At 40.6% G+C, this 20,166-nt stretch overlaps 1 protein-coding gene across 1 annotated transcript in view; it reads right to left on the minus strand.

Annotated features, from left to right (window-relative positions):
* Positions 1–1,651: 1,651 nt before the first annotated feature.
* Positions 1,652–20,166, minus strand: part of Med4 (mediator complex subunit 4) — a 31,492-nt gene continuing 12,977 nt past the window's right edge. Inside the window, exons 4-7 of the mRNA XM_004665879.2 lie at positions 18,353–18,410; positions 15,372–15,458; positions 12,354–12,485; positions 1,652–2,461 (exon numbers count right to left, since the gene is read on the minus strand). Coding sequence (XP_004665936.1) covers positions 2,289–2,461; positions 12,354–12,485; positions 15,372–15,458; positions 18,353–18,410 — 450 coding nt within the window. The 3' untranslated portion in view covers positions 1,652–2,288. The remainder of the gene's footprint in view (positions 2,462–12,353; positions 12,486–15,371; positions 15,459–18,352; positions 18,411–20,166) is intronic.

Raw genomic sequence — 20,166 nt, forward strand, 5'->3', positions numbered from 1 at the left:
ACCACTGGATCCTGAAAGCTACAAAATCAACTATCCAGAGAAGATATAAAACCAGTACAATAGTGTCATATAATTATGGGCTCTGGTTGGATATGAGGCCTATTCATTAGAAAGGAATTCACACCTGGTGTCAAGAACAAGTCAAAAGTCTATGGCAAACCAGGTGTAGTGGCACATGCCTTTGATCCCAGCACTTGGGAGGCAGAGGTAGGAGAATCGCCCTGAGTTCAAGGCCACCCTGAGACTGCATAGTGAATTCCAGGTCAGCCTGGGCTAGAGATAAACCCTACCTTGAAAAAAAAAAAGGTCTATGGCTTGGGATGGAGAGATGGCTTAGAGGTTAAGGTGCTTGCCAGCGAAGGTTAGGACTCATGTTTGACTTTCCAGGTCCCACACAGGCTAGACACAAAAAGTAATGCAAGTGTGCAAGGTCACATATGTGCACAAGAGGACGTACTCATCTGGAGTTCAACTGTAGTGGCTGATAGCCCTGGTGCGCCAATTTTCTCTATCACATTAACAACAATAAAAGTCTATGGCTTAGAAAGTCATAGACCCTAGATGGAAACTTCCTCTTTTCTTTGGATAAATGGAGATGTTTTGTCCATACAAAGGCATTGTAAATGTGTTTATCCATTTTATCAATGTTGTTCTCACTTTTGGTTAAGAAACCTTTTTATAGATGGTGGCAAATACCAAGGAGACCCAAGACCCATCAAAATAACTAGAAAAAGGCTAGTGTCTAGCATTGGTCAGGTCATCTCTATCACACTCACAGTAGTCCAAGGAACATTGCAGAGGAAATGGCAGATTAAATGTGTGCTGCTCTCACTGCTAGCCAGAGAACAGTTTCTATGGAGATGGTGGTAGACACTAAGGAAATTCAAAATTCATCAAAGCTTGAGACTCCAGTGAATTCAAGGTCAGCCTGGGCCAGAGTGAGACCCTACCTCAAAAAACCAGAAAAAAAAAAGTTCATCAAAGCTGAAGATACAAGGTTTTCAACACCCTCCATGGCTCAGGGCACATTGCAACATCCCCCAAAGCATTTTTTCCTTCTTCCCAGAAACCTATCAGTTATGACTACTAGGTAATATATACTCATTATATCACATATACACTTTTGCCTGAATCTAAAATATTATAAAGTACAACTGCCTACACTGAAGGTATATTAAGATAAAAAATGTACAGGGGCTGGGGAGATGATGAAGTGCCTAGTCCACAAGCATGAGGACCAACGTTGGGATCGCCAACACCCATGTAAATGTAAGGTGGGCAATGGCAGTCAAAAGTAATCCCAAGGCCGGGCGTGGTGGCGCACGCCTTTAATCCCAGCACTTGGGAGGCAGAGGTAGGAGGATTGCCATGAGTTCAAGGCCACCCTGAGATGACAGAGTTAATTCCAGGTCAGCCTGGACCAGAGTGAGACCCTACCTCGAAAAACCAAAAAAAAAAAAAAAAAAAAAAAAGTAATCCCAGCAATCTACCAGCTCAAGTAACTGCCTCAGTAAAGAGAGTAAAGCAAGTCATGAAGACACCTAATGTCATCCCCTGGCACCAACATGCAGACATGTGCCCACACACACAGACAAGCATGCATATACACACACATGCTCACCACACACAAATAAAAAAGAAGAGAAATATATATAGCTCAAACAAAAGCAAGTTTATTTACAAAAATTACAGTAACTGCAAACAGTATAAATAGTACAAGTTTTCTGCTGCTGCAACAGAATCCAAGAGACTTAGCTTTACACTGTTTTTATTTTGAAATATTACATTAAAAAATCTACTGCCTTTTTGTTTTGAGACAAAGAAAAGTGTTAGTATGGAATTATGTAGCCCAAGCTGGTCACAAACTATAATGACTGCTTCCTGCCTCAGCCAACTAGGTACTGGGATTATAGATGTGACCATCCTTTTCTAAGAAACACTTTTTCTAAGTAATTCCTGGAAGCCTACCTTAATGGCACGTACATTGGTCACATCATGGAATCTTACTACCAAACTACCGTGTACAAATCCCACAACTGACAAGGCAAAGCAGCACCAAGCTACTTACTGAATCAAAATTTGACAAGGCCCCAAATATTTCCTTAGTGGACTAGAAATAAAACCATATTTTCTGGCTATAAAAGAAAAACCCTCTTTCATTTTTAGTAGGCTGCACAATTCCACCATATTGATATTTCAGGGCTACTCCCCGACAGTGCAGGTTCTAGTTCCGGACAACTGTTTAACACACTCTATAGTATCTGCTTCTGTGTGCCGTCACACCTGGTTTAATCAGAGTCACTACTACTGCTTGAAGAGTCTGTTGACATAACCTCAACATCATCTTCATTTTCTTTATTATGTCCAGGAGGTTCCAATAAGAAGTCATTGCTGTGATTTGGTGGTAACATATTCACTGACATGTCATTTGACTGCCATGGATACTGTGGGGCAAGGACATCTAGAGAAAAGAAAGACACACATAAGAGCAGGTTCACTTGTAGTTGACAGACCTGTCCATTACCCTTCCCCTTATGTAAACTACTGAAACTTATTTTTTTTTTGTTTACTGGTATTGGGGATCAAACAAACCCAGGGTTTCACATATGCTAGCCACATACCACACATACACTAAACACATACCAATGACCAAAGCAAGCTTAAGATTAGAATTTTTTTAAAAAAAGTCAAATTAAAGAAAATCAAGGAAAAGCATGATTCCTTATCAACTAAGAACCTGAAAAATAGCTACTATTCTGTAAGAAGCTACTTAGAGAATTCACTAGACAATTCTTCTTTTGCAAGTAATCTACACATCAAATCTTTTCTACACTTATATGCTATAGTAGTTATGCAATCCTAAATTATATAGATGATTCTCTATTATAAACAGCTAATAATTCTTCTGTTTTTTTGAGGTAGGGTCCAGCTCTAGTTCAGGCTGACCTGGAATTCACTAAGTAGTCCCAGGCTGGCCTTGAACTCATGGTGATCCTTCAACCTCTGCCTCCCAAATACTAAAAAGGTGTGTGCCACCACACCCCACTAATTTCTTAGAATACAGAGAAACTGCTGTTTTAAGTAACTGATCAAAGAAACTGAGAATGCATATATAAGACATATCTTAGACACACCTGTATTTCTGAGAACAGAGTAAAACAGATATAGTTCAAGACTAAGAGAAAGAGACGCACATTTGTAGTCCTAGCTCATGGGTGTGGAGCCAAGACTGGCAGCTCAAGGCAAGCCTCAACTACACAGTGAATTTAAGGCCAGCCTGGGCAACATAAGACCTTGTCTGAAAAAGCACTTTTAAAAATAATCAAGAGCCAGGCAGATGCTTGCACCACCTAGTGGGCATGTGTGACTTTGTGCTTGTCTCACCTTTGTGCGTCTGGCTTATATGGGATCTGGAGAGTCAAACATGGATCCTTATGTTTTGTAGACAAGCGCCTTAACCCCTAATCCATCTCTCTAGCCTCCAAGTAGATTTCATAATCCCAATGATAGGGTTCCAAGTAAGTCTCCACAGAACCCTAGTACTTAATAATCCTTCTGCCTTTAGATAACTCATCAAATTTCTCTATTATGGAATGGGCCATAGCTACATTATACCCCCTAATGAAGGTGACATGATTGTGAGCTTTGGAATGGGAGTAGGGCATTCTGATCCTGTTCTTTCTGTGGGTATTGTGTGTTCCAGGTCTAACACATATAGGTTATTCTTATTCCCATACTTGTAAAAATCAATTCTTGGGTAACTTCCGGCCAAGATGGCGACCGCCTAGCTGCACTCCAGATACCAGGGAGAAAAAGGCAAGAAATCAAGGGCTAACAGGGTCTTTTTCCCAGTGGGAGGGCACAGAGAGGGGAAAAACAGGGAAGTACACATCCCCGCGCCCCTTGGCGCGACCTGGCGCTCCCCGGCCACGTGGCCCAGCCCCGGCGAACACCGCGCGCCCCGCACCCCCCCCCCCCCGTGCTCCCCTGGCAAAGAAAGGCAAGAAATTAAGGGTTATCAGGGTCTTCTGGCCAGTGGCAGGGCACAGAGTGGAGAAAAACAGGGAAGCACGCATCCCCCCTCGAGTGGGTAGTCTACCCCCACACATACAGCCGCCGCACCCCGCGACCGCCAGCCCATCACGCGCCTGCCAGCCCGCTGTGCTGACACATGGGGATCTCTGCCTTTGTGCTCTGATTGTGCCTGTTGGCCAGCCACTCTGTGCTCGGTTCCCATGCCCGCGGGGGCCGCCTCTGCCTTGATTAAGCTGCTGCCAGACCCCCTGCTGCTGTGCTCCGATCGCTTGCCTGCCGGCCAGCCTCTGCTGTGTCCTGATCCCGTGCCTGCATCAGCTGCCTCTGCACTACAATTGCACACGCAGTGGGCCCAGTCCCATAGCAAGGGCCACACAAGTCCACACTGAGTCACTAGCACCAGCTCAGGCGACATCCCCTACCTGTACATCGCTACCCATCCCCCACTCCCCTGAGGCGAGCTCAGACAGTTTGCAGGTCCCAGTATTCCCAGCCAGAATTTGGGCAGCTTCAGGGCTTGCTGCCTCAGTCTGCTTCCAAACTAGAAGGCAGGCAGCTTTGGTGCATTACTGGGTGAGAACTCAGGCAACTTTGGCGCCCCTGTCAGGCTATAGATAGGCAGCTTTGGAAAGAGAAAGCAAAAACCCAGGCTACTTGTAACTGCTCCAGGCTGCCTTGGATTCTCATTAAGCTAGATCCCAGGCTGCTCCACCCCCCTACCTGCCCATACACTGACATGGGTAAACCACAGCACAAAAGAAATAACATGAAAAATAAAATGCAAGAAAATCCAGACAGATCACCCAGTCCAACAAGGATTATATCTAACCAAAACATAGAAGAGTGTTTAGGATCAGAACATCAAGTGGAAGCCATGAACAATGCAACCCTGACCAACCTACTGCTAGAACTGGCAGGAAAGCTACAAAGGACAGATAATCGTGTGGATGCTACCATCACTAAGCTAGAGCAATATGATAAGACACTGGAAGGAATTCAAAGAGAGCTAAGAGAGTTAAGGGAGAGTGAAAAAAAAAAGAGGACCTTAAAAATCAGCTGGCCACACTAAATGAAAACATAAAGAAATGCAAGGATGATTTCCAAGAATCATCACGAAAATCAGAAAATGAGGTGAAAAGGGAGCTGGACAGAGCGATGGAAGTGATACATAGGAAAGTAGTAGAAAATGCAAACTTAATTGAACAAGTCCAAAACTCGCTAGAGGCCCTCAAGAATAGAGTCAGCAAAGTGGAAGATAGAAACTCTAATCTGGAAGACAGGATGGAAGAAACAGTTAGAGAGTCCACAAATTTCAGTAAATTCAAAAGTTCCTGTGCACAGAACATGAGAGAATTGTGGGATACACTTAAACGTCCTAATATCAGAATCACTGGAATACCAGAAGGAGAAGAATTTCAGACAAAGGCATGGAGAACTTATTTAACACAATAATTGAAGAAAACTTCCCCGTCTCTTAAAAGAAAGGCCAATCAAGATACAAGAAGCAAACAGAACTCCTAACAGACTAGACCCAAGGAGAAACTCACCAAGGCATATTATCATTAAGACGTTAAACATTGACACCAAAGAGAAACTCCTAAAAGCAGCTAGGGAAAAACAGCACATCACTTTCAAAGGAAACCCCAACAGAATTACTTCAGACTTCTCAATGGAAACCCTGAAAGCTAGAAGGGCCTGGAATGAAACTTTCCAAACTCTAAGAAACTATGGCTTCCAACCCAAACTACTCTACCCGGCAAAAGACTCCCTTATAATAGATGGTGAAAGGAAAACTTTCCATGACAAAACTCAGCTTTACAATTATATCAAAACCAAACCTACAGAAAGTATTCCAGGAAACTCTCCACAGAGAAGAAACAAATAACCAAACACAAATACCTACAAGAAGCAGATCACAGCAACCAAGCCCAGAGTAGACAGAGAAAATGCTAAAAATCCACGGAAAGGCCAACACACCTCTACCACCACAACATGGCAGGGATCAAATCAAATCTCACAGTCATAACCCTAAATATTAATGGCCTTAATTCACCCATCAAGAGACACAAGCTAACAGGGTGGATCAAAAAATTAGACCCCTCAATCTGCTGCCTTCAAGAAACCCAGCTTACCACTAAAGACAGAAACCTCCTCAGGGTGAAAGGGTGGAAAACAATATTCCAAGCAAATGGGAATAAGAAACAAGCAGGTGTAGCTATATTAATATCAGATAAAATTGACTTCAAACGAAAAACAATCAAAGAAGACAAAGAAGGCTACTTCCTACTTATAAAGGGAACAATCTATCAAGAGGATATTACAATCATAAATCTGTATGCACCAAACACAGGGGCAGCACAGTTCATAAAACAAAACCTACTTGACAATAAAACAGAAATAACCACCAACACCATCATAGCTGGGGACTTTAACACACCATTATCAGTAATAGACAGATCATCCAAACAGAAGCTCAACAGGGAAGTAAGAGAGCTCATCAAAACCATAGAGCACTTAGACCTAACAGACATCTACAGAACTTTCCACCCCAAATCCACAGACTACACATTCTTCTCAGCAGCCCATGGAACATTCTCTAAAATAGACCATATACTGGGTCACAAAGACTGCCTCCACATATTTAGGAAAATCGACATAATTCCCTGCATGATATCAGATCATAATGCTATATTCCTAGAAATCAACAACAAAAAAAAAACTAACAAGAACCCAACGGCAACTGGAAACTGAATAGCACACTCTTAAACAATAAAGGGATAGTGGATGAATTAAAAATGAAATTGCAAAATTCCTGGAATTGAATGACAATGAGAACACATCATACCAAAACTGGTGGGACACAATGAAGGCAGTCCTCAGGGGAAAATTCATAGCACTCAATGCCTTCATAAAAAAGACAGAAAGATCCCAAATCAATAGCCTAACCATCCACCTAAAGGCATTGGAAAAACAAGAAAAATCCAACCCAAAGAGCTCCAGAAGGAAAGAAATAATTAAAATCAGAGCAGAAATTAATGAATTGGAAACCAAGGAAACAATTAAGGCAATTGACAAAACAAAGAGCTGGTTCTTTGAAAAAATAAACAAGATTGACAAACCTCTGGCCAATTTGATCAAGCAAAAACAAGAGAGAATCCAAATTAACAAAATTCAAAATGAAAAAGGAGAGATCACAACAGACATAAGTGAAATCAGCAGAATCATCAGGACTTATTTCAAAAACCTCTACTCTACAAAACTGGAAAATGTGGAGGAGATGGATAAATTCCTGGATGCTTATCATCTACCAAAGCTAAACTCAGAGCAGATTAATCACCTCAATGAACCCATCACACTCACGGAGATTGAAAAAGTAGTAAAAAACCTCCCAAAAAAGAAGAGTCCAGGACCAGATGGATTCCCAGCCGAATTTCATCAAACCTTCATGGAAGAACTCAAACCAATCTTTCTAAAACTGTGCCACACCATTGAAGAACAGGGAAAGCTACCCAACTCCTTCTATGAAGCTAGTGTCACCCTAATCCCAAAACCAGGCAGAGATGCCACAAGAAAAGAAAACTACCAGCCTATTTCCCTAATGAACATAGATGCAAAGATCTTCAACAAAATACTCGCAAACCGAATCCAACAACACATCAAAAGCATTATCCACCTTGACCAAATGGGATTTATCCCAGGAACACAAGGGTGGTACAACATACGAAAATCTGTCAATGTAATACACCACATAAACAAGCTTAAACATAAAAACCACATGATCATTTCAATAGATGCAGAAAAGGCCTTTGACAAGATACAACATCACTTCATGATCAAAACATTGGAGAGAATCGGCATGGCCGGCCCACATCTTAACATAATAAAGGCAATATACAAAGCTCCAAAGGCCCAAATAATAATTAATGGAGAGAGACTGGAGGAATTCCCATTGAGATCAGGAACAAGACAGGGTGTCCTCTCTCACGTCTGCTTTTCAATATAGTTCTGGAAGTCCTAGCCCAAGCAATAAGACAGGAGAAGGAAATAAAAGGGATACAATTTGGAAAGGAAGAAGTTAAGTTAGCTCTATTTGCTGATGACATGATTGTATATGTAAGAGACCCGAGACACTCCATCCCAAAACTCCTGAAGGTGATTAACTCCTATAGCAAAGTAGCAGGATACAAAATCAATGCACAAAAATCGGTAGCATTTCTGTATGCAAATGACAAAGACACAGATAAAGAAATAAAGGACATAGTCCCATTTTCAATAGCAACAAAAAAAATAAAATACCTTGGAATAACGTTAACCAAGGAAGTAAAAGATCTATACAATGAAAATATAAAAACTCTCAAAAAAGAAATTGAGGAGGACTTGAGAAGATGGAAAGACCTCCCATGCTCCTGGATAGGCAGAATTAACATTGTGAAGATGGCAATCCTACCAAAGGCAATATATAGATTTAACGCAATTCCAATTAAAATCCCTACAGTGTTCTTCACAGAGATAGAAAAAATGATCTCAAATTTCATATGGAAAGGCAGAAGGCCTCGCATATCCAAACATATCCTCAGCAAAAGAAACACCTCTGGTGGCATCACCATACCTGATCTAAAGCTATACTACAAAGCCATAGTAATAAAAACAGCATGGTACTGGCATTAAAACAGGAGTATAGACCAATGGAATAGACTTGAGGACCCGGATTTTGAGTCCAGCAACCATAGCTACTTGATATTCAACAAAGGCCCAAACAATATAGGCTGGAAAAAAGATAGCATCTTCAACAAATGGTGCTGGACAAACTGGATAACCACATGCAGGAAACGAAAACTTGATCCACACATTTCACCATGCACTATGCTCAAATCCAAATGGATCAAAGACCTCAACATAAGACCAGAAACTCGAATACTACTGGAAGAAAATTTAGGAAGTACTTTCCATGATATAGGAATGGAAAAAGACTTCCTGAACAAAACCCCAGTGGCTCACGTTCTGAAACAGTCACTCAACCAATGGGATCATATGAAAGTGAAGAGTTTCTTTATAGACAAGCATATAATAAGCAAAGCCAATAGAATACCCACAGAGTGGGAGAAAATATTTGCAGGTTATCCAACTGATAGAGTCCTTATTTCTAGAATTTACAAAGAACTCAAAAGTCTAAACAATAAGACGACAAATACCCCACTCACAAAATGGAGTGCAGAGTTGAACAGGCAATTCACAGAGGAAGAAATACAAATGGCAAACACACACTTAAGAAAATGTTCATCATCCCTAATCTTCAGAGAAATGCAAATTAAAACAACTATGAGATTCCACCTTACCCCAATAAGGATAGCCAACATCAAAAAGTCAAATGAAAATACATGCTGGCGAGGATGTGGAGAAGCAGGGACACTCATTCACTGTTGGTGGGAATGCAGGATGGTACAACCACTCTGGAAAGCAATATGGAGATTCCTAAAAAAGCTGACTATAGAAATACCAACAGACCCAGTTATACCCTTACTGGGCATATACCCTAAAACCTTCAAACCAAAGTCCAGAGAGATTTGCTCAACCATGTTTGTAGCGGCCCAATTCGTAATAGATAAAAGCTGGAATTACCCAGATGTCCATCATTAGAAGAATGGATAACAAAGATATGGTATATCTACACAATGGAATTCTATACAGCAGTAAGAAAAAATGACACAAAGAAATTTGAGGAAAAATGGTTGAACCTGGAACAGATCATTCTCAGTGAACTTACCCAATCACAGAAAAAAAATCGACACATAGTTTCACTCATCTACAACACCTAACCTGAATCTACCCAAGATACCTTACATACTCAGCAAGCACCTCATGGACTAGACAATAGGATGGATGGGGAGGGCAGGGAGGGCAGCGAAGGGTGGAAAACAGTAATCTGGACCCAAACGGCATTGGTACCATAAAATTCTACTTCCTAAAAGTCAGACCAAATGGCTGAACCTTCACTAGACCTTTACAGGAAACACCTGAACCACAAGACACTGGAGAGGGTAGGATAAAGACTAACCTAAATCTTCTACATTTTCCCTCCCTCCCTCTTCCCCTCTCCCCTCTATCTCTCTCCTCTCTAACTCTTGTATGTTAGTTTTGTTTTTCCTCAATTTATTAGTGGGCACTGACCTGTAACCCCCACTTGCAGCTTGGGGCTACCATCCACAATGAGCTTTTGATCAGAGAAACCTACAAGGTTTCCCAAAACAATGACAGACTTCTGTCAGAGTACTTGATGACCTACCAAAGGCCAGTGGTAAGACCTATTGCTGAAGACTCCATATGTAGCTGATACGCAAAATCGAATGGCATGGCTGGAAGCCAGGAGAGAGTCAGTCCCCAGACAGTCAGCGTGTCTAGTGCCAGAAGGCGCTACCTAGGCGACTGGGGGAAATGACCAAGAGCTGTCCAAGCAACACATTAACTAATTAGCAACAAATAACCTGATGTGGTGCCCACACAAGTGTAATTGTGGCACACAGCCATGGTGAGGAACGAACTACTCTTGATTTGGCTAACTGATCCACTCAGTGGTACTAGACCCATAGCTGGAGCTGGGAAACAAGTCAGAACCATACACAAACACAAACCCACTCTACAATATCAAGCTATCATCAATCATGGGGTACAAAAGGGCCTACACCTATCAATCTGTCTATCAAAAAAGTAAGTGTTATTTCAATTTTCTGGGTGCTAACTTACTCTCTGTTGGAGAATCTACTTCTCTTTTTCAGATAGATGCAGATCCTATGGAGAGAGCTGCCCCAACATACCTCAAAAGGAGCCCAACTGAAACTAAAGACAATTGGTGAAACAAGCAAGGGTGATGTTTTCCTGTGAACCGGATACCAGCACAAAGGGGAAGGAGACCAACACAGAGAAAAATCAACTCCTACCAAATCAGAGAGCCAGAGCCTCAGAGGCCCCCAACACCTCAGCACTGAAGCAGACCAAAAATGAACCCAACATGGCTCAGGGAAATTTTGCGGAAGAGGGGCGGAAAGAACATCAGAGTCACATGTTGGGTCATGAGTTGCAGAGACATTTAGCATACCAATAACTGGGGACTAACTCCACAATGCACGACCCATTTACATCAACAAGGAGGGTCTAATGGGAGGGGGTAGATCATAGATGAGCCTAAACAATGGTACCAAACTGCCTGTATTTGATGAAAAGAAAACTAATAAATCAAATTAAAAAAAAAATCAATTCTAGCTGGGCGTGGTGGTGCACTTTTAATCCCAGCACTTAAGGGGGCAGAGGTAGGAGGATTGCTGTGAGTTCAAGGCCACCCTGAGACTACATAGTGAATTCCAGGTCAGCCTGAGCTTGAGTGAGACCCTACCACGAAAAACCAAAACAACAACAACAACAACAACAAAAAAAAAACAGGCATATCTAATATAAATATCTAATGAGGGCTGGAGAGATGGCTTAGCGGTTAGGCGCTCGCCTGTGAAGCCTAAGGACGCCAGTTTGAGGCTCGATTCCCCAGGACCCACGTTAGCCAGATGCACAAGGAGGCGCACGTGTCTGGAGTTTGTTTGCAGTGGCTGGAGGCCCTGGAGCGCCCATTCTCTCTCTCTCTGTCTTTCTCTCTCTGTCACTCTCAAATAAATAAAAATAAACAAAAAATACTTTAAAAAATATCTAATGAAATTCAAAATAATTCTTTTTACCTCTCAGTAATTTTTAATCTGTTAATAATTCAATTTTCCTATTCAAATTACTAATGTGGCATATCCTTACAAAACTGTGACTAGTATACAATCCATTACAACCACAATGAGCAGTAAAAGGAATACCTCAAGAGAGTAGCAAGTACAGAATTCCCAAGTTTGTACTTGGGTCACTAACTGAAGTATTAAGCTAAAATCTTTAAAGTGAATGCTTCAGAAAGGGTATTTTCCCCTACTTTAGAAATGTTCTGCCACATTCTAACAATTCATCCACATGATGTATGTTTATTACTTAATCTGTACAGCATACCTCATAATTACAAAACAGTGTTTAGAGCAGCCATGAAAGAAGAAAGACCCAATGCCTGAGGAACATATCAAAATATTAATAGAAGGAACAGAAAAGCCACTAATGTCTAATTACTTATAAGGTTCATCTGAAGAGTCTTTATCAAAGCAGAGAACAGGATAAACTGGCAGAGAAGCCAGATACTTAAAGTTTGGTCTGGAATCTCAAATATTTGCTGCCCACAGCCCGTCACTGCCATCTCTAAAAAGATGCGGTGTGCTTGAAAACATTAATCCAGTTAACATTACCTGGCAGTCTACCTGCTGCAAGCGCATCCCCTGGAAGATGGCCATTTACACCATTCGTGGAAGGATTATTCATCTGACCCAGTAATCCACTTCTCATCTCTAAATCTGTCGGATATGGTCTCCGTGGGTCTCCTATAACAATAAAAACTGCTTTTAATGCAATCGTGTTTTTTAAAATTTATTTTTGAGACAAAGGGAAAGACAAAGAGAATGGGCACACCAGGGTCTCTAGCCACTGCTAATGAACTCCAGACATATGTGCCACCTTGTGCATCTGGCTTACGTGAGTCCTGAAGAACTGAATGGGTCCTTAAGCTCTGCAGGCACATGCTTTAATCTCTAAAGCCATCTCTCCAGCCCTCGATTGTATTTTTTTTTTAAATATTTTATCCTCAATTGTATTTTTAAAAAGAATCAATATGGTCTTTGGAAGTACTAGTTTTCATTGATTCACATTCAAAACCATTCTACTTTATGTTATTTTAGATACAGGATTTTCACATTTGCAATCCTTCCCCTCAATCTCTCAAGCAGCTGGAATTACAGGTATATATCACCATGCCTGACCTCAAGTTACATCTTAAATTTTAAATATTTTTTTTTTCTCTTTTTTTGAGGTAGGCCTAGCTGTAGCCCAGAATGACCTGGAATTAGTCTCAGGCTACCCTTGAACTCACTGAAATCCTCTACATTAAAAAATCTTAAAACATAAGGGATAGTTTATCAGTTGTTAAGAGAGCAATATATTATTTTTCTGACTATACACTGTTGATTCCTCTGAATCTTCCCATGAATACACTATCATCTATATGTATTCAAAATGTGAGAAAGGATTATCTAAATTAAAATTTTTTCTAAACAACCTCTTTCAGCCTGTCATTAAAAAAAAAATAATAAATCTATTTGTTTGCACATACACACACCCCAGCATCTCTGCTGCAGCAAAAGAATGGCCATCAGGCTTTATATATGTGGCTGGGGAATTGAATGGAGGCCAGCAGGCTTTGCAAGAAAGCACCTTTAAACACTGAGCCATCTCCCAGCCCCAGTTTGTCATTTAAAGGCTAAGCCAAGGATGGTGGTACACATCTGTATTCCCAGCACTTGGGAGGTGGAGGCAGGAGGACCAGAAGTTCAAGGTCATCCTCAGATACATAATGAGACTGAGGCCAGCAATGGCTAAATAAGATACTGTCTCAAATAAACTAAAACCAACACATAAAAATCCCCAATTCTCATCACTTTCTAGCTACATCAGAAGGTACTGTGATTCCCATCAAGAAAGGACATTAAGGGCTGGAGAGATGGCTTAGCGGTTAAGCGCTTGCCTGTGAAGCCTAAGGACCCCGGTTTGAGGCTCGGTTCCCCAGGTCCCATGTTAGCCAGATGCACAAGGGGGCGCACGCGTCTGGAGTTCGTTTGCAGAGGCTGAAAGCCCTGGCGCGCCCATTCTCTCTCTTCCTCTATCTGTCTTTCTCTCTGTGTCTGTTGCTCTCAAATAAATAAATAAAAATTAAAAAAAAAAAAAGAAAGGACATTAAAAAGAAGTTTGGAGTTGAATGCAAACATGGCCAAATGTAGACCAACTTTTTGGTAATATTTTCCTCAAGCTCTCTCAATTCCTCCAAAGAATATGCCCTTCCTGTTAGGACTCCCATTTTATGTTTTACCCACTGTAGATATAAGTACAATTCATTATTCTTTGCTGTTTCTAATAACCTCGGATTTTCCCAGGTGTGTGCGTACTGCTTGGTGCTCTAGGCTTTGTCTAAACTTAGCACCTAGGAGCACTGGGATTGTTTTCCGGGCTGGGTTCTTTGTAGAAATACTAGTGGCTCTGAGGAATTGGCTTGCCAGCCTAGCTTTCACAAATACAATAAATCTACTGCTCTGGAAGCATCACATATTGCCCAGCAGGGACTTACAAGTTTATGAAAGGTAAAAAGCCAACAAGGGGCCTTGCCCACCTGGTAAGCATCTATTTATAATCTTATTGCAATGGGCTTTACCCTTAGACTCAGGTAATTTGAAAGCATTTTTACATGTTCTGGGTAGGCAGGTAAACTGCCACAGCTATCTATAAATAAACCAGATAGTAGGCATTAACACTCATGTCTTGAACCATTCTACTTTTGTGAAACTATCCTATAAAAAGGAGGGAGGCAAATATATGGCATTCCTTATAGATATACATGGGGCTAAGGAAATGGCTGTCAGTGAAGCACTTGCCACATAAGTATAAGGACTTACTGAGTTTGGATCCTCAGCATTCACACAAAATGCTGTGCATGGTGGCATACACCTGTAATCCCAGTGCTCAAGTGGCAGAGACATGAGAATCCTCAGAATAAGTTGGCTAGCTAGACTAGCTGAAATGGTGAACAAGCAAAACCTTGTCTCAAAAAATAAGGTGAAATCTTCTGGGGCCCAGGAGAAATTTCAAGGAAGCAGTGACATGAATACTGTTGTTACTGCTAGCCTGACAACCAGCTCTAGAGCAATGGTGACTGGCACAGTAATCAATCAAAACCCATCAAAGCAGAAATCCAGATGCTACAGAAAATTCAGCATCAAATCAGACTGCCAACAGGCCTGCCACGGCTTAGAGAACATTATGGAAGAGAGGCTGGAAAGATTGCAAGTACCACATTATGTGTATGAATACCCTGAGGCGTGGTACCCCTGCTATTCCATAGGGACTGACTGAGGGTTTCATGACCCCACAGTGAATACCATAACCCCCACTGAGGAGGACCCCCAGAAATCAATGAGTTGGAAATAAAGCAATTTTTAAAAATGAAAAAAAAAAAAAAGGGTGGAAAGCCATTTGAGGAAAACACCCAACATTGACCTGTGGCTTCCACACACCATATCCACACACATACACAGAAATCACATGTGGATATGAAAAGAAAAAGACATGAATATATCTTTACTAGCAGATGTTTCTAAAGTCAAGTACATTCTGCACTTAAATACTTTTACATAGACACATAAGTAGTTTCAAAGCAATGTTACCTGGAACCCAGGTCAATGGGGCACACACAGCATTGCTTGCACTAATCCTATGTGCATATTTAATTATTTCTTCAGAAGAGATAGCACCTGAATGAAGAAAACAATATGATAGTTCAGTGTACTAAACACAAAAGAGCATGTATCACACCTAAGTGATCTAGAAGCAGGGTAATCTCACACATCTTCCCTAACAATATTGCACACACACTATAAATCTAGTTGCAAATATTTCCAAACCAATTAACAAGACACTCATTCAGCAAAATCAGCTAACATAAAGAAGCCAATTTGTTAGCCAGGTGTGGTGGCACACACCTTTAATGCCAGCACTCGTGAGGCTGAGGTAGAAGGAATGCTGTGAGTTCAAGGTCAGCCTGGGTAGAGTAAGAAACCCTACCTAACTAAAAAAAAAAAAAAAAAAAAAAAAAAGAACAAAATAAAATAAACAAACAAACAAACAAACAGAAAAAACAGAAAAGAAATGGGAAAAACAGTTCTTCACTTCACTTTCTAGTGACATATAAGCTACCCAAACAGTAGAGCCACAGTATCCCCTGTGATTACAAAGGCCCTAGATTCCAAATGGACACACACCAAACACTAATAATAGCTACCTTTGAGAACTTACAACAAAACACTCATTTCCTAAGCTTTAGACCTGATTAACGCAATCAAGTACTGTATGTGGAAAACTACTGAGGACTAAAAACCAAACCATGGTGCAGAGTCTCAGTCAGATTCAATCAACACTCCTGTAGGCTTGTTTTCTGCTACACAAAACCAGTCCATCCTGTTGGTTTTCCAACAGGAATAGATGGTAAGACCCTATTGCTGAAGACTCCACATACTTGGGCTGCAAGGTCACTAAGAAATCTTACCGGAGCTGAGCTGAAAACCTCTGTGAAGACCAGCTGACAGAAAGCTGGAAAAAGCTATGCTGCATACAGCTCCATGAGAAAAAGAAGTCATCAGTGGAGATAATCAACTGTGGACACTGCAAACCTTAAATTGGGCCAGCCAGGCCAAATGAGCCAACATGTACAAGAGTGGTATGTCTGTTATGGGGGAAACCAACTGCTCTCTAATTGGACTGGAGGCCCGCTCCATGGAAGGAAATACATGCCTTGTCCTGAAAACCTATGACTGGGGAAGTTATGAGCCCTACGGGTGTAATGCCTGCTGATGTCTGGCTAAATGCATATATTATGCTTACCAAACTGCCCAGTAAGCATTTGCTTAATGTTTATTCCCATACATAAATGCTACTCTTACTTTTGGTTACAAAAGCATAAGATGTCAGTGACCTCTGGGATCACTCAAAAGGCACCATAGTGCTGAGAAGTGACAGAGGAGTGCTCAGCACTAAGACATCTCTATTACACCTTCCAAATCTCAGGGTCCATTGCATTAGAGGTGACATAAGGAATGTAAGAGTCAGAACAGGACCCCTTACAATGCAATCTTCCAGACACAAAATGGCCTGCATATCCATGACCTCACAATGCCTCAGCACTATCTACAGAAGACCATTATAAAAGGAGGAAAAGATGATGACATCAAAATAAAACAGAGACTGATTGAGGGGGGAGGGGATATAATGGAGAGTGGAGTTGTCAAGGGTTAAGTGAAGGGGGAAGGTTGGTTTATTGTCTATGTTTATTATGGAAGTTGTCAGTAATAAAAAATAAAATTAAAAAAAAGAAAACCAGTCTCTCACTCAAGAGAATATTAGCTGCTTTTTCAGATTAACAATTTAAAAAAGTATATTCCCAAACTGGGTGTGGAGGCACATGCCTTTAATCCCAGCACTTGGGAGGTAGAGGTAGGAGGATCGCCATGAGTTCATGGCCACCCTGAGACTACAGAGTTAATTCCAGGTCATCCTGGACCAGGGTGAGACCCTATCTCGAAAAACCAAAAAAAAAGTATATTCCCAAAGACACAGGAAAAAAAAAGACAATTCATGATTAAATGTAAATATTATACAAAGTATTAAAGGCAAATAACCAAGAATACTCAACTTTTGATATTGCAATACAATGCTGTTATCTATGAAGCCCACACTCGAAATCCAGACGAGACTTCAAAAACAAACAAAAAATAATCACACACATACAAATTTCATGTTTGAGTTTGCAATTTTGTGCTGCACCATATGCCCTTGGTTAATGCAGTCCCCCCATAGCCTTTGAAGTGGGAGAGTCTGGCAAGAAGGCATGCTCTGCTGATTCTCTCCACTACTAACAGGCTGACACCCCAGAGCTCTCCCTGACTTTATGATGTTCTAGCCCAAGGTCAACTGTCCAACAGTCATTCTCTCTCTCTCTCTACCTTCAACAGCCAATTCAAATTCTCCATCTCTTTCTTTCTCCCTACAGTTTATAAACCACTGTCAGAGTGTACATTTGAGAAAGCCACAATTACATCTTTTTATTGCTTCAGAGAAAGGATGTGGCACTTCTTACCCCCCCACCCCCCAAGGATGCTTAGAAAAAGAACAAACTTTACAATGAAAATTACTGGCCATCTTTTCAACAGCAGGCATTTCCAATTTTTCAAGGGCTTAGGGTATTTTTTTTTTGGTCTTGTTTTGTTCTTGAGGTAGGGTCTCACTTTGGCCCACGCTGAATTCAAAAATCCTCCAACCTCTACCTCCTGAGTGCTGGAGTAAAGATGTGCACCACTATGCCGAGCTCAGGACTTGTGGTTTTTATTTTATTTTATTTTATTTTTTTTTTTGAGAGAAAATTAGCATGCTAGGGCTTCAGGCACAGCAATAGAACTCGACACTTGTGCCACCTAGTGGGCATGTGTGACCTTGCACGTGCCTCACCTTTGTGAATCTGGCTTATGGGGGATCTGGAGAGAGATCAAACATGGATCCTTAGGCTTCACAGGCAAGCGCTGTAACTGCTAAGCCATCTTTCCAGCCCAGGACTTGTGTTTTTTTGAGTATCATCCAGTCTTCTCATGGTACTAACCTTTTCTTGCTTTCTCTATTGACTTGAGTTTCTCCTTTGCTTGGTAAACAGCTGTTGCCTAATATAAAAAACATTAAAAATGTAACATTCTTAACTATTCTAAGTATAGTTTTTAGCTTAATTCACAAGATCACTTATCTGGAATGATAATTTGTAAAACTTGGAAATCCCTGAAATTTACTTATGCAGTTCTGAAATACCATGTGATATCATTTACATCAAGTTATATTTAATGAAAGAAATATATTCATAAACCAGTCTCTCAATAACAGTTGTTAGAAACAAAGTAGAAATGCAAGGGCTTACTACTTTTAAATTTAGGTAATTTACAGATATCTGGATTATGTACCATTCCAAAATATCCTGTTTTGCACCCTCTCTTCCCAAGCTATACTAAAGGTGTACATATACATATTGATTAACACAATGGTTGGAAGTATGAATTCAAAGCTTCACTTGTCAAATTATTTCTTCATTTAAAGTATTGGTTACTTCATATGAATAATGGCAATGAGGTTACATACACTGTGAAGAATATAAAATACAAAGTACACAGCCAGGTGTCTAAGTATAATTGCTACTATCTAATCATAAACCTTATGATCCAGTCATTAATTCCAGTCAGCCTGAGCTAGAGTGAGAACATACCCCAAAAAATCCAAACCAAACAAACAAAAACCCCCACAAAATTCATGATCCAGTCATCACTGTCTCCTTCCTGAGTCATCAGTACTGGGTTGACAAGCATGTACCACCATGCCCAGCTTTTGGGAAAAAAATCGAATCTAGAGAATATAATCCAGGGCTGGAAAGATGGCTGAAGAGAGAGCAGTTAAGGTGCTACTGGCAAAGCCAAAGGACACAGGTTGGATTCTCCAGTACCCATGTGAAGCCAGATACACAAGGTAGCTCGTGCATCTGGAATTCATTTCCAGTGACTAGAGGCCCTGGCATGCTCAATAAGTGTCTCTATCTGCCTCTTTATCTCTCTCATAAATAAATAAATAGTAAAATGTTTTCAAAGCTATTTTTAAAATGAAGATAATCTAAAATACAGAAGGAAATAAATTAACTACAAGACATTCATCCAAACATTGTTTTACAGCCAGGCATGGTGGTACATGCCTTTAATTCCAGCAAAGGTTGGAGGACTGCTGTGAGTTCAAGGCCAGCCTGCAATACAGTGAGAGCCCACCTCAAATAACCCCCCCAAAATTATATAAATATTAAGCACATAATATATATAGATATTATTATATAATATATATATATATATATAAATTGCAAAACTAAACAAAGGCAATACAATTATATGGAAAACATTTAAGCTTGAATAAATAGTAATTGAATATCTGTTCACATCCTGCTAACTACAATGAGGCTGAAAAGAACTTTGAAATGCAAAGGAAATAGAGTAAAAATATAAATAGTAGCACTGGTTAAGCTTTAACACTAATGGTAAGTTTTCTTTTTAACTTTTACTTTCTTGGGGCTGGAGAGATGGCTTAGTGATTAAGTGCTTGCCTGTGAAGCCTAAGGAACCCGGTGCGAGGCTAGATTCCCCAGGACCCACGTAAGCCAGATGCACAAGGGGACATATGCATCTGGAGTTCGTTTGCAGTGGCTGGAGGCCCTCTCTATTTATCTGCTTCTTTTTCTATCTGTCTGTCGCTCTCAAATAAATAAGCAAAAATAATTTTAACTTTTATTTTTCTTAATTTCTTTTCATAAGTAAATGTTACTTTTTGAGAAAGATTCTAATATAAATACATATTTTTAAATATTTAATTATTTACTTATTAGGGGGCATAGAA

This window comes from Jaculus jaculus, chromosome 3 (genome assembly GCF_020740685.1).
Source record: "Jaculus jaculus isolate mJacJac1 chromosome 3, mJacJac1.mat.Y.cur, whole genome shotgun sequence".
NCBI classification, from domain to species: Eukaryota; Metazoa; Chordata; class Mammalia; order Rodentia; family Dipodidae; genus Jaculus; species Jaculus jaculus.